The sequence below is a fragment of the Phlebotomus papatasi genome, chromosome 2 (genome assembly GCF_024763615.1).
Source record: "Phlebotomus papatasi isolate M1 chromosome 2, Ppap_2.1, whole genome shotgun sequence".
NCBI lineage: Eukaryota > Metazoa > Arthropoda > Insecta > Diptera > Psychodidae > Phlebotomus > Phlebotomus papatasi.
In genome coordinates this window covers 93,607,124-93,621,345 of record NC_077223.1, presented here as the reverse complement: position 1 = coordinate 93,621,345, position 14,222 = coordinate 93,607,124, and the positions used below count along the sequence as shown (strand labels likewise).

General features: G+C 34.0%; 1 protein-coding gene across 1 annotated transcript in view; it reads right to left on the bottom strand.

The window, feature by feature from the left end:
• Positions 1–12,582, bottom strand: part of LOC129802450 (cAMP-dependent protein kinase catalytic subunit 1) — a 72,462-nt gene extending 59,880 nt beyond the window's left edge. The window contains exon 1 of the mRNA XM_055848259.1: positions 9,455–12,582. Within this exon, the coding sequence (XP_055704234.1) occupies positions 10,435–11,496 (1,062 nt within the window). The 5' untranslated portion in view covers positions 11,497–12,582 and the 3' untranslated portion in view covers positions 9,455–10,434. The remainder of the gene's footprint in view (positions 1–9,454) is intronic.
• Positions 12,583–14,222: the final 1,640 nt, after the last annotated feature.

Below are 14,222 nucleotides of genomic sequence, written 5' to 3'. Positions count from 1 at the left end.
ATTGTTGATGAATAAATTTATCTATCTATCTATCTATTCCTTCAGTGCACAAGCATCCCTATAGTGCCTATAAATTCCTATCGGTCTTATCCTCTGATATCCAATATCCGATTAAAAAATCGCAGTGTTTGGTGGTACCCCGTGTTTGGTGGTGCCCCAGTTTCCCCTATAAAACATTTTAGGTGCTTTCACACATTTTCCGGAGTCATTCACAATCAAAAATGTCGCGGCACTATTTAAAATTGAGCAAATTTCTTGCAAAATATATCCTGACTGTGAGAATTTTCAAGTAAATTCTAGAAATTTTAATGCTCAATGGGCTCAATTGAATTTAAAATTAAAATGTTAAAAATCCTTGTGTGATAGAACCGTAAGGCCGTGTCCTTAATTAAAAGGTCAAAAGTGGTCTATATTTTTTATTGTTTAAACCGATAGATAAACAATCTAAGAATATTACAATAAAAATAAATAATAAAAATTAATTCGAAATATTTTCGAAAATACAGAGAAGAAAGCAAAGGACTGCCGAGCACATTCGCAAGCATTCGGGCGTACATCCAAAATTTTGAAGTGCGTTTTCTCCACTTCTCATTTTGAGAATTTCTTCGAATTGACGGGGAAGATTAAGAAAAAGTTATTGACCGGATGACACGAATAAAGCCTCATTCTTTTCAGCCTTAAATCATCTTCCAGTTGCACTAAAAGAATTGTTGAAAATATACTTTTCTGTATTTTACAACATGTTAAGATCAAAATTTTGTTCTAAAAATGCACTCTTTTTTTTAAACCCTTAAAAAATACGATTTCACGATTTTCTTAGAGTTTTCTAAGTTTATACATGAAATACACTTTTGAGAATTGTTTAAGATCGTGTTCTTAATTAGGAAGATAAAAATTAGCTGTTTTTCGTGATTTTTTTGGTAGACAAAGAAAATACAGAGCTTCTTGAAATTTTTGGTATATATTTATACGATTTATACATAAAAATATTTTAAAAAAATATACCAAATTGGCTGACACATATTGGTCCCTAAGTAGCGGGAAATCTGCAGCTCGTGATTTAAATTTTGGAAAAACAATCAAAAAAATTTCAATTTTCATTTAATTAACTCAGAAAACCCGAAGAAAACCGTGAAATCGGAACTTTTTCAGAGTTGTTTTTTTTTTTAATAAATGCATTTTTGGGACAAAATTTTGACTTTAACATGCTGTAAAAGACAGAAAAATAGGTTTACAAGAATTCTTTTAGTTCAAGTAGAAGAGCATTTGATACTGAAGAGAATAAGTCCTTATTCCTTTCTGCCATTTCAAAGATTTTGCAAAACTGAGAAGTGGAGAAAACGCGCTTCAAAGTTTTGGATAGGTTTTCATCCAAACGTTTGTTTGCAAATCGAAAGTTCTTCGACATTGAAAATATTTCGAACTGGCTTTTGAAATGTTTATGGTATATTCTTAGGTAGTTTATCTATATAATTAATCAATAAAAAACATAGATCTCTTTTGACGATAAAATTAGGAGAATCCCCTTAAATATTCTGGTTCTAACTGGTTATGCAACTACAATAAATCGATAAATATATAAACTCATATTAATTTTTATTTTAAATTAAACTTTATTAAGTCTGTGCTATTTAGATGTCATTAGAAGAGTGATTCAAAAATCGATCCAAATCGGGTTTTCTACGGTAAATATGACATAATAACGAAAAGCTCAAACTTATGTGCTCGACACGTTTTTTTTTTTAAATTGAACCGCTACACAATTTTATTAATTTAGACAAAAAAATGTGAAATTACCTACTTTCTTTATAAGCTTTACTTTACAAGCTCTAGCATTTCGCAAATCTGGGCAGTAGACTTGTTCAATACTTAACAACTTCAGTGAAATTTTAAGTAGAAAATTACGTTTAAAATATGAAAAACGGTCAATGACTTCTATCAAAAATTCTTAATTGTCCTAATATCATTTTTCTTTCCTCTTATTGCGTGATCTAATTCTCCTGATAAAATTAACAACAAGTCAATGCTAGCTTGGAGATCTTTTGTTTTAGAAATTAGGTAAAGCATTGAACGATAAATGACTTTCATAGTACAGGTTTTCCTTTGACCCTATATATTGTGCATTCTTTTTTGTATATTTATGATTCTGCTGTGATATAATTGTCCTAAATAAATTATATTGTTGCATCATTTAATAATAATTCCCTTATGCTCAGTACTCAGTACCATACGGATTAATATACCTTATATTAATCAATTTTTTACTGACTAAAATTACATTTATCAAAGCATACATTACATTAAATATTACAACCATATCGTTATGTTAATTTAAATTTTAATTCTATTAATACGAATCCCCATTAGCCTAATTAAAAATGTGAGTGAATTATTGTATTTTGTATGAAATTTGAACATACAAACAATAAATTGCTTTTTGCATAGAATTCGAGTAATAATATTTTGTATATTAATCAAGTCTAGGGGGAGGTGTGACTATATTGAGCTGGAGCTATATATGGATGTAATGGATATATAAATGTAATTTAGATAGACAAACAACTATAGGTCTTAATTAAATTATGGCTTAGTCCAACTTCCTTTAAAAATATGCGAAAAATTGGGTTTTCAATGAAGATCTACCTACCCCTATATAGAAAACATAACGAGTCTTTTATATTTTCGAAAATGTATAATAACTCGAAGTCATTGGATATAACGGTTTTTCAAGGTCAAAGTTTGAAAAAACCTTTCAAAGCTTAGTGGATTAAAATTGCATGGATTCATTTAAAAGGTCTTGAAATCCCTTACAAGTCTAGTCTGAATCAGTTATTAACCAGTCATGAACGGATAAGTGTCTTTATCAAAAATTTAATTGAAGTAATTTTTAGCGATTTTTAGGATAATCCGTGAATAGATTTAAACGATTTAAATCAGTTTTAAACATGAGAACATGACGAAGTTTAAAAGAACTTTATGAAAAGCTGGAGACACGTCAAACAAGGTTTTTTTTCCATTTGACCACAGAACTTTCATCGTCAAAACGGTCGAAAAGTTTAAAACGGTTAAAACCGTTGAAACCATACGCATAATTCGCTCAAAAAACTTGGAATGCTTTGTTATTCAATTTTTCGTCTTTGAATATAATGTTTAGGAATTTGTCCATATTTCCTGACGATAATAAAAAAATGGTCTTAATAAAATCATTCCTTCTAACTAAATTCTCAAGTTCAAAGGTATAAAACCTGGAAAATAAATTTCACAACCAATATGGATAAGTTATGGAATCATTAGAAAAAATCTCGAATTTAGTTCTGCTCTGATTCCAATCGGTTATGAACCGCTATTACAGCTTATCTGTTATAATGAGATGATTTATGAATCGATTTGAATAAGGTTTGAACCAACAACCTTAAAAATCAGAAAAAAAAACCCCATGAAATACATAAACTTGTAGACTTTGAAACCACTTTATTGATATAAAAATTTAATAGAATCCCGATTTTCAGGGGATAACATCGAAGTCACGAATTTGAGCTTTCCAAGAAATAGTATTAACTCAGCCAACCTATTTATAGTTTATTAATAATAATCAAAACCAGGGGTATGACAAGTGCTATATTTTCCACCTGTTTCTTATAAAGCAATAAATTTTATAGCATTTAATTTTTCAATTTTGTAGTCTTGATGTCGCTAGTGTCCTTTTGTCCTTTTTCTCAACAAATCTTCACGTTTCAGACGATTTCTGAGAAATGTCGTCACGCTGTTTGTCCGTCTGTCCGTCTGGCTGTCGCCAGCTCTAGAGGCCAAACGGTTAGAGATAGAGACTTGGGACCTTCGGAGGACCCTCATAAGTCGACCCAAGGATCGTTAATATGCCCCTCATTTTTCCCCACACCTAACTACATTTTTTCGGGATTGCTCGAAAACGCGTCGTGCGATTTTTTTAATTTTTGGATATGTTTTAGACATTACCCAGGCGGACATTTCGTCCTTAAATGAAAATACCGTTGAATTATTCCTAATAACGCTTTTTCAAGGTGAAAGGTTAAAAAGACACTAGAGAGCGCATCTATCAAGCTAATGGGGCCATGTTTGGGGTCGTTGGAAAGGTCTTGGAATTTCCTATAAAACTGAACAGGTTCCAACCGGTTTTGAATCGGTAATGAACCGGTTCATAACCGATAAAAAAATTTTATCTGAAAATCAATCCTATTACTTTTAAAACTATTTTGGGGGATCTTTTGAGAGATTTATGAATCGGTTCAAATCGGTTGAGAACCGGTAAACGGTAAATGATGCGAAAGTACTTTTGCGGTATAGCGTCTAAGTCACGAGTTCGAGCATTTCGCAAAGCCTGGGACGCTTTTCCACCCCTTTCTAAAGACACCCTTACTCTTTTGCTCACTTGCTCTTATTGACGATACACTGTATAAGTGTAAAAGAGCGTTTTTAATGTAGCTCCAGCTCAATATAGTTTTATCTTCCCCTATCAATTTTCCAGAAGTTGCACAAAATTAACATTTAAAAATTTATTAGGAAAAGTACATTTTTTTTCAAAAATAGGGGAAAATATGAAAAGAAAGATGTAGAGCGGTAAATTTTCTGTAAAACTGTGCTGATTAGAAATTTCTCGAAGGTTGTGGTAGAATAGAAGAAAAATAATATATATCGCTTTTGTCATATTCTGCCTCAGGTTCTCTTCTTATCGTATAGTTTTGGGGAAGATATGGAAGAAAATGTTTACACTAATAAATGGTCACATTTTTCAGAATTCTTGTCACCCCCTTGGTCAAAGCCCAAAGCGATTTACTAACAATAACATGGGTAAATACTTAGAAAAATCTAAATAAAGTAAGCAATTAATGCAGGATCATCAAAGAAATTCCCAATATAATGTACAAGAGAATGACGAAGGAAATTGATCTTCCTGTGGATTCCCATCAATTTTCTCAACCACTCCCCCATGTGCAGATGTGCAGAAGGAGGTGGGAAAAAGTTAAAGGTCAAAGAAATATCTATCGCGCGTCATTGCATGGAAGATGAAACAACAAGAATCTCTGGTGTAAATCCCAAAACCCTTAAGCAACAAGAGACAATGGAGAAATTTTGCTGTTCAACAGCACCAAAAAATCAACACACTCCACCAAAAAAAAAATAGGAACCGAAAAACTCTCGTTCATTTACCTCTCTCTCTCTCTTCATTTTAACCAATTTCATCTTATACACTTGCTCATTTTCCTCTTCCAATACAAGTCCTCTTTTTTATCCTGTACTCTTTCCCGCCCACGCCAACATTTTGTCGCACAAAATAATTGTTTAACATTTGAAAACGAGGCATCCCTGCCAGCAAATTATTGTACACATTTGGTCTGCTCGAACTCCACAGAGAGAGGAAGCAGTATATATCCTCCCCAAGGGGTCGCATTTCGGTAGAGTTTTCGAAATTTGAAGTTTCAAGTTTTTTGACGACACGCTTATTTGTCTGTCTGTGTGCCTGGGCTCGGCCGTTACCACGCCTAGAGCCCAAACGATTGGAGATATTGGGATTAGGATCTTCAAGGACCCCACCTCCCATAAGTCAACTTAGATCGTTGACATGTGCCTCATTTTTCCTCCAACCCATCCTTTCCCCACCAAAACCATGTTATTCCTCGAAAACAATACTGCATTCTTTTTTCGTTTTTCCAGGCGGACAGTTCATCCTTATACGAAAACAACGTTGAATCATTAATACGGTAAAAAATTTCAATATTATTTGAAAAATTAGCTTACTACCAAAATTTAAAAAACCAAATTTTTAAAACAAGGCTTCGTTCGGTAATAACCTTTCAAAGAGACAAAATCACTCCAAAGCCAAGCCAAACCTATTTGAAAAGCTACCGGAAGCCTTAAGGCTTTAGTGCAAGTTCATATACCCGCCGCTTAGCTGATTGTTCTGTCATTTCGAATTTCGATATTCTTGGCACTTCAATCGTCAAGAATTTCAACAACAGTGTGCAAAAGTTTGCCGCAAAAAGTGAATTTTTGTATAGTTTTGTGGAATTTCAGGATGACAGAACGTTTGAATTGCATTTTTATTAAGATAAATACCCATGTCATGAACTTTGCTCACTTTTGTGTAACTCGTCGGTTTAAACGTTTGAACTTTTTTCATTTATTTATTATATTTCGATGTACCGGGCTTTTATTGCCATTTTGTACATTGTTCAATTTATAAATTTGTTATTCAGTTTACAATGTTTCGTGATAAATGTCCATTCAGACGCTTCAATCATTTGCACCGCGCGGGACTCGAACTTACAACTGTGACAGTCGAGCCGGGGACCGGGGGTCACACCGCCCAAGAGCCGAACGCGCTTACCAATTGCACCACGGAAGCCCTAAACGTTCGAACTTCCAACGAGTTTTTGGTAAGTTCTCTCTGATATACCTTCGAAGGTAAAGGAAAAACCTCAACCGGATGAGAGAGCCCTCAAATCGCGAAGTTCATTACTGAACGAGAGAAATTTGTACCTTCTGCAAAACTCAAAAAGATACCAAAAAGCTCGTCCGATTAGAATTAAATTTTAGTATGTTGTAGCTGATGTTAAGGCCTTTTCAGAATGTATCTATGTTCCGGTATATGTCAAACAATTTCCTAGATGCAAAAGCTCAAACATTCAAATTTTGAAGAAAAAAAATATTTCCGCGGTATTTATTAACCTCAACGCGGTAGTAAGCTTAAATATCTGGAACCTAAGTGAAATGTCTTAATAAGCACTGAAAATAATTGAGGCTTTTATTTTTATATTCATTTACTTGTACAAAAAAACTTAAACGTTAAATTAATTTATTTTTTCATATTTGTAACAAAATTTTTTATATCTTCAAATAATATTCTGTTATAAGCAAAAACATCAGTTTTTTTCTTTGTTGGTTTGTTGATCGTATCACCTAATGATAGCGCTGCTATATTTTTAGTGATGATTTCAATAAAGGATGCGGATGCGCCCCATAATCCTGTATTCACAAAAATGTCAAATTTTTTTATTTGAAGCCCCTGTATCCAAGCAATCGCTTGACCTAGGTCAGATATATATGTTCTGAAAAGGTCTTGGCATCAGGTGTAACATATTAAAATTTCAACTAAATCGGTTGAAAGTTATTCGAAATGGAGGACAGAAACGTCAAATCAAGATGGCGACCACACCATCTCGGGCTGTTAATCTTATCTGTAGATCTCGCGCATTTTATCTTAAGTATCCGCATAATTGGATAATTTTTATTCAAATACTTTTCCAATAAATCATTAGAAAGACCATCATATGCCGTTATATGATATAAAAACCATATACGTTTCTAGACTGAGAAAAAACGGGGGTGCGATTAACATTTTTTCCTCATAAATTTAAAACCTTTTGGGTGTAAAAATATATCAACATTTTTTAATGTTAATTTTACACCTTTTTAAGGGTAAAATGAACCTGAAAAAGGGTAAATTTAACCCCTAATACACCTAAACAGAGTAATATTTACACCGATTTTGGATCAATACTGCAGGGTAAAATTAACATTTCCGGAATGTTATTTTAACTTTTTCGGGTTCCTCTCAGTGTAGGAACAAAATAATTAAAAAAATATATTTTTATGAAAATATTTAACAAAATGTAAATGGATTATTCCAGTCGATAAATTTAGAATAGATTTAGGCAATTTACTACTCAAAACCGCTTTTGGAGTTAGATTTTCAGATAACTTTTTGATGCAGTCGATTTTTGACAAAATACCTACTACTACTACCTAGTACTACTACTGAAACTACAAATATCCGTTTGCAGATCATTGTATTCTATTTGGTACATAACATATTCTTTTATACTTTAGCATGGTAGACCAGATCGGCGAAGACAATAAGTCCTAAAATTAAAGGAAAGTTTACGGACAGCAGGGGGTCAGTCATCCGCAGGGGACAGTCACGCACACTTACGGTAATAAAACCGTAAAGAAAAATTATTGGAATAAATGTATTCCCTAGGTACAAATTTCTTCCAATATTTTGATCAGTGTCCAAAGGTTTTTACCATGTCGTCAGTTAAATCAGCATTTGTCGTAACTTTTTTTGCGATTTTGGGATATATACATAGTTAGAATCGGCGTAATTTTGTTTATTAAACGCACTTGAGAAAAAGAAACTTTTATAAGCTCAATAAAAATTATTTTTAACAAAAATTATCGTAAGTGCCCTTAATTAAGAAAAAATTATCAGAATTTGTCGTAACTTCCATTTTTGGGGAAGTTATGACAAAAAAATAATTTATTCAAAAGGCAAAATTTATTCAATAAAATTTACGAAATAAAAGCTTTTAGGGACAGGGATAAGAGTTTAATTGATTAATTTAGTTAAATAAAGGCGCTCATTATCACTAAGAATAATTCAAATTGATATAATGCATTTTAGAAAATTATCGTAACTTCCAAGATTTTCATACATTGGAAGTTACGGCTTTATAAAGCTGGAAGTTACGATAAAATCTTATTGTGTTTCATCGGACATATATCTCAATATCTCAGCTTTAAAATAATTTTATGAAGATTTTCTCGAGGTAACTTAAAGTTTTTGGTGCCACTTTTATTATTTTGACTCAAAAGTATAGCATTCGGGGCTCATTTTTAAGAAAAATAAAGCTGAACTGAAAATTTCGTCTCCAGAAAAGTTGTCAAAAGGAAGTTACGATAAATGCTGATTTAACTGACGATGTAATAACAGTTTTTTCAAGGTCAAATGTTTAAAAGGCTCTAGAGAGCGTATTTATCAATCGATTGGTATCATGTTTGGTCTCATTGGAAAGGTCTTCGTATTTCCTATAACACTGGATCGGTTCCAATCGGTTATGATCGGGTAATGAACCGGTACATAACCGATAACTATTTTTTACTCGTAATACTATTATATTACTCTTTAGGTATTTTGGGCAATTTTTTGAGTGCTTTATAAATCGGTTCAAATCGGTTGTGAACCGGTAATGAACCGATAAGTAATTTTTGTCCAAAATTCAATTTTATTACTCTTAAAACTATTAAAAGGGATTTTTTGAGTTATTTTTGAATTGGTTTAAATCCATTGATAATAAGTAAACAGTAAATTATGTAAAAAGTATTTTTGGGGTCAAATGGCGTCTACACAGTAGTAGAATTTTTTTTAAAAATGCCTTTTTAAAGAAAATTTCCCCTATCCTTATAGGCAGAAACGTCAATTTTTTTAAAAAAGGCATTTTAAAAAAAAATTCTACTTAGTGTGTAGACGCCATAAGTCATGAGTTCGAGCAATTCGCAAAGCCTGGGACGCCTTGCGACCTTTCTGTACATACAAAGGGGATGTGACTAGGGTGTACGTGTACAATGCATAGAGAGAAAAAAAATCATTCAGGTAAAATGGGGAAAAGTGGTAAATAGAATGGAAATTGATATTTACCTGTTTAATATTTTGCTGCATTTAATCCACAAATTCATCCGCAAATTTGCAACTGTGAATCCACGATGAAAATCCTGCGTTGAGTTGGATGTTCTATTTGGAGCACGCACAGTTGAATTTACTCTGTTTTATTATTGTTTCATTTATTTTTTTTTGTTCTGGTGGAGCACGTCGCGATGATCATGATTGGTGATAATGATGATGAAGAATGATAAGATGATTTGGCCAGATTTGATGAGTTTTCCCATTCTTGCTATTGTTCTATTTTGGCGATATATCTACACTTTCTTTTCTCTCTTCTTCCCAATTTGATGGTTGTGTATTTACTTTTCATTTATGAATTAACTCCTTAAAATTATCTTCATTTCTTCCTCTCCGCTTTACTACAATCTCTTTTCATCTTCCCATTTCCTTTTATTTTTTACATTTGTCTTGAGTTCTCTCTTTTTTTTCTTTCTTTGTGGAAAACTCTGCATTTTCTTCTCGCTTTTCTTTTTTTTAAAGCGGAAGACTGGACAAAAAAAATTGAGGGAATGGGAAAGAAAACTCAAAAGTCAAGAAAAAATCTTTGGGAGAGGTAGAAAAAAGTCTCAGCAATTAGTGTTATAGGTCAGAATTTTTTTGTAATTAGAGTTTATAAAAGGTCTTTTTTTATTTTAAACTTACAAAAAAATCAGCTTTAGTTTAAAAAGTGACAAATAAAATGACTTTTTTTTTAAAAAATTCTTGTTATATAAGATAATAAATAGGTGAAGGTATTGCATGATTATCATCTGTGTGTACTTCATCTCTTTTTTTTTCTCTCTAATTCTCTTTCTTTGGACAGCAACAGGCAACAACAAAAAAAGAAAGGAGATAAAACTCAAAAAAGAGTGTTTGTGGATGGCAAAAGAACAAATTATAAAATGATAAAAAGCACATAAAGTTTTTTTTTGTTTCTTCTCTTCGTATGGTGTACGGCGTAAGGTCTTTGTTTTTTTTTAGAATTCAGCAAATTCTTTGGCGCATTTTTCCGTGCTTGAGATCCGGAGCGCCTCCTCTTCGTAATCATCGAAATTGCTTGTGTCACCTGGTCCTTTGCATCGTGGTATAAAAGGCGCTTCAATTTTCTTCTGAAAAACTGCAATCCAATCTGTTGATGCGAACCACTTGTGCCCCTTAATATCATTGACACCAGCTTTAAGGTTCCCATAGCGCTTTGTTAGATCCACCTGAAGGAGATTACGGAGGAGGTCCTTCAGATCTGAGCCGAAATGTGAGGGAAACCGCACTTTGCCACTAACAATCTTTTCATAGATTTGAATTGGTTGATCGGCAAAGAATGGCGGATACCCAGCTGCCATTTCATACACCAACACCCCAAGTGCCCACCAATCCACTGCCTTATTGTATCCTTTGCTGAGAATTATTTCAGGTGCCAAATATTCTGGTGTACCACACAATGTCCACGTGCGCCCTTTAACTCTCTTGGCAAAACCAAAATCTGTCACCTTGAGATATCCCTGACTATCAATAAGTAGATTCTCAGGCTTCAAATCCCGATAAATGAGATCGAGATAGTGTAAATATTCAAATGCGAGAACAATTTGGGCCGCATAGAAGCGCGAATGGGGCTCAGAAAAGCGTCCTACTTTGCGCAAATGTGAAAACATCTCACCGCCTGGCACATACTCCAGCACCATGTACAAATTTGAATTGTCTTTGAAATGATATTTTAAACTGACGAGAAATGGAAACGAGATGGCTTGAAGGATACGCTTCTCATTGAGTGTGTGCTCCACCTGTTTCAGCTTTACCACCTTCTGTTTATCCAGGATTTTCATTGCAAAATAATCCTTTGTTGGCTTATGCTGGACAATCATGACACGGCCAAAGGAGCCGGTGCCCAATGTCTTGATGCGATCGAAATCATCGAGGGCAGCTGTATTTGTGGGATTGCGCTTCCACTTCTCCTCGAATTCCTCTTTAGCTTGATCGAGGAACTCCTTGACGCTCTCGGCAGCGTCAACTTTCTTATTCGCCGTCGCGGCGTTGTTTCCCATTGCTTTAACAGCAGAGTCCGTGTTTGAGTCCAGTTTGAGAACCTTTTCGCGCTTTACCTTTACTCCTGGCGAACAATTTTTTTTATATTCTTTTTTTTCTTATTAGAACAGAAACTAACAACTTTAATACTTTTTTCCGGTCAAAGATCCTTCGCAACGAACTTTTTAAAATCCACTGTCGCTTACGACGCTTGTTGACTCAACTGACGATCCTCTTGAACACCACTTTATTTATTTATTTATTTTTATTAATTTTTTTTATCCCGAAAAACTCGTGTACACAAAACTTTGCAGATGACTTGCCCTTTTCGCTCTTTTTTTTAAAGGGACAAAAATAATCACAAAAATTACCAAACACTAAAAAAAAATCTTCAATGATTTTTTTTTGCTTTACTTTTTTATCGCCTCTCGCACTTGCTCTCTCAGCACGGCACTTTTCGAACCCTTCTCTCTCTCTCTCTCGCTCTCCTCAAAAAAAAAATATGTAAATGACGAAGTCACTTTTTCATTTTTCCTGTCTTTTCATCCACCCTCAAATGGACAAACTTTTTTTTTTCACCCAGAAAAAGAAAAGAAGTTTTCTCTCACTAATTTTTTTCACCTTTCCCGTCACCGGAATTTTTTTCTCTCTCGCACAAAAATCTCTTCCACTTTTTTTTCGGTGTGAACTTTTTGAAAATTTTTCACTATGGGCCAGATCTTTTTTCCCCAAAGCAAAAGGTAGCTTTTGGCAGAGGAAAAATAAGTCACACAATCACACTATCGGCGACATTCCTGCAGCGAGAAATTTTTTTCTCTTCGATCGGGTTCACAATAGTAAAAGCGCCTTTTCCTCTGACCCCGAATGAAAAACACCACTTTTTTCCACTTGAACAAAGCTCTGACGAGCACTCTCGGCACTGCCTGGCACTTTTCAAACCAATCACAAGCTGAGATGCAAGAGTTCACGGGGATTTTCTCAAACAATTTTTCCACCCAACTTTTCTCACAAAAAAAAATTTTTTTGGTGTATTTTAATCTCTCCTCTTCTGCGAACTTCCAACTTGCCAATGGAGATGAACTCAAATGCAAAATGGCTGAAGCCCTATAAAATTCTGTCCACTTACCCAGTAACTCCATGTCCCTGGCAGAAGCACCGCATTCGATTGGACTGGTCCTCGGAACAAAATGATAGGGGAATCAAGGGCAAGTTGATTACTGTGCCCGCTTTGTTATCCGAATGATTGGGAGACAATATGACAGATGTCCGCTTCGTAATCCGGATGGATTTTTTGAATTTGTTCAACGTCTCGAAAATATAATACAAATTTTTTTTGTAGAATTAGAATAAAAGTTTTAAAGAAGATTAAAAAGACATAATTGGAGAATTCTATGCTCTTAAGGGAAGAGCACCAGCGATCGGCAGTGTTCCTCGGATCGTCAGGTTAATACCACATTATTGCTCCAAATTAAATGATTTTTTTTAATTATTAGCTACTTTTTACCATTTAACTCTCACAAGAATACAGTGCATTAACTCAAATTTTATTTATAAAATCAATTTTCCCTGTGACTCCTGATTAAATTCCTGACGATCCGAGGTACAGAGTGCAAGTTTGCAATTACACATATTTTTTATTAATTTATTGTAAAAATTAAAAATTCAAAAGCACAGATATAATTAAAGGGATCACTAATGTTATCAATTAGCATACATAAAAATACCAAATAATGTTTTGAGGATTATATTTTCAACTAAATATGGAGCATGTGTCTTAACATTCCGATCCGGGGTACTCTTCCCTTACTTCATTTATTAAGCAAAAACCCAAAAACATCACAAGATAATTCATTTTCGGTGCTGAACACACATGCATATATGACCTCAAAATTATTTTGAATGTAACCGTCGATAACTCGTCCGGATTACGTCGATCCGGATTAGAGAGCGGGCACTGTATTCTTAATACGAAATTTTGAATTTCGTAGAAGAAAATGCCAGAAAAGTGATTTTTAAATAAAAACTAAAATAGAACGGGCATATGGGATCGAAATGTCGCTTGAATTTGGGAGAAGTTGGCTCTGTTCAGTAATAATCTTTCGAAGAGACAAAGCCTCTCCAAGGTCAAGCCAATCAAGCCAAACCTTATTCGAAAATCTACCGAAAACCTAAAGCGTAAATTTACGTACTCGCTGCTTTACCGCTGATTGTCCTGCAACAGTAGACTCTCTCTCAATTGGGCATGGCGCAAAATGTCCCAAATTATCGAGAAATTCGGGCTATTTACACCGGCGCATTGGATTGACATTAAATTGTCCCAAAATCCTCAATCCAATCGTTGGGGTTTATACCACAATATTAAATCTTAGAGCAATATTTTTGCGCAAATAAGGATGTGAGGTTAAGTGCATTTCTATTTATCAAAATTGTTAATTTCACCTTAATTTATATTAAAAATACAGTAGAGCCTCTCAAATCTGAATCTCTCAAATTCGAACGACGTTCTAGGCTAAAAAAGGAAGTCATATGTGCAACCTGATCTATGACTTCAATTCTGCTTCTCAAGAAATTTGCGAAGCTCTCTTTCTTTTTCGTTATTTTCCTTCTCTCGGGCTCTTTTTGTTTCAAACAGTTCATCCTGAGTAGTAGCCAACAAAGTCTTGGCGAAATTAATCATCCTTTTTCTTCTTTTTAGCCTTGAGTAGGCAAATTGAAAAGCTCGAAACTTCGCCCGAGTCTTCCGGAG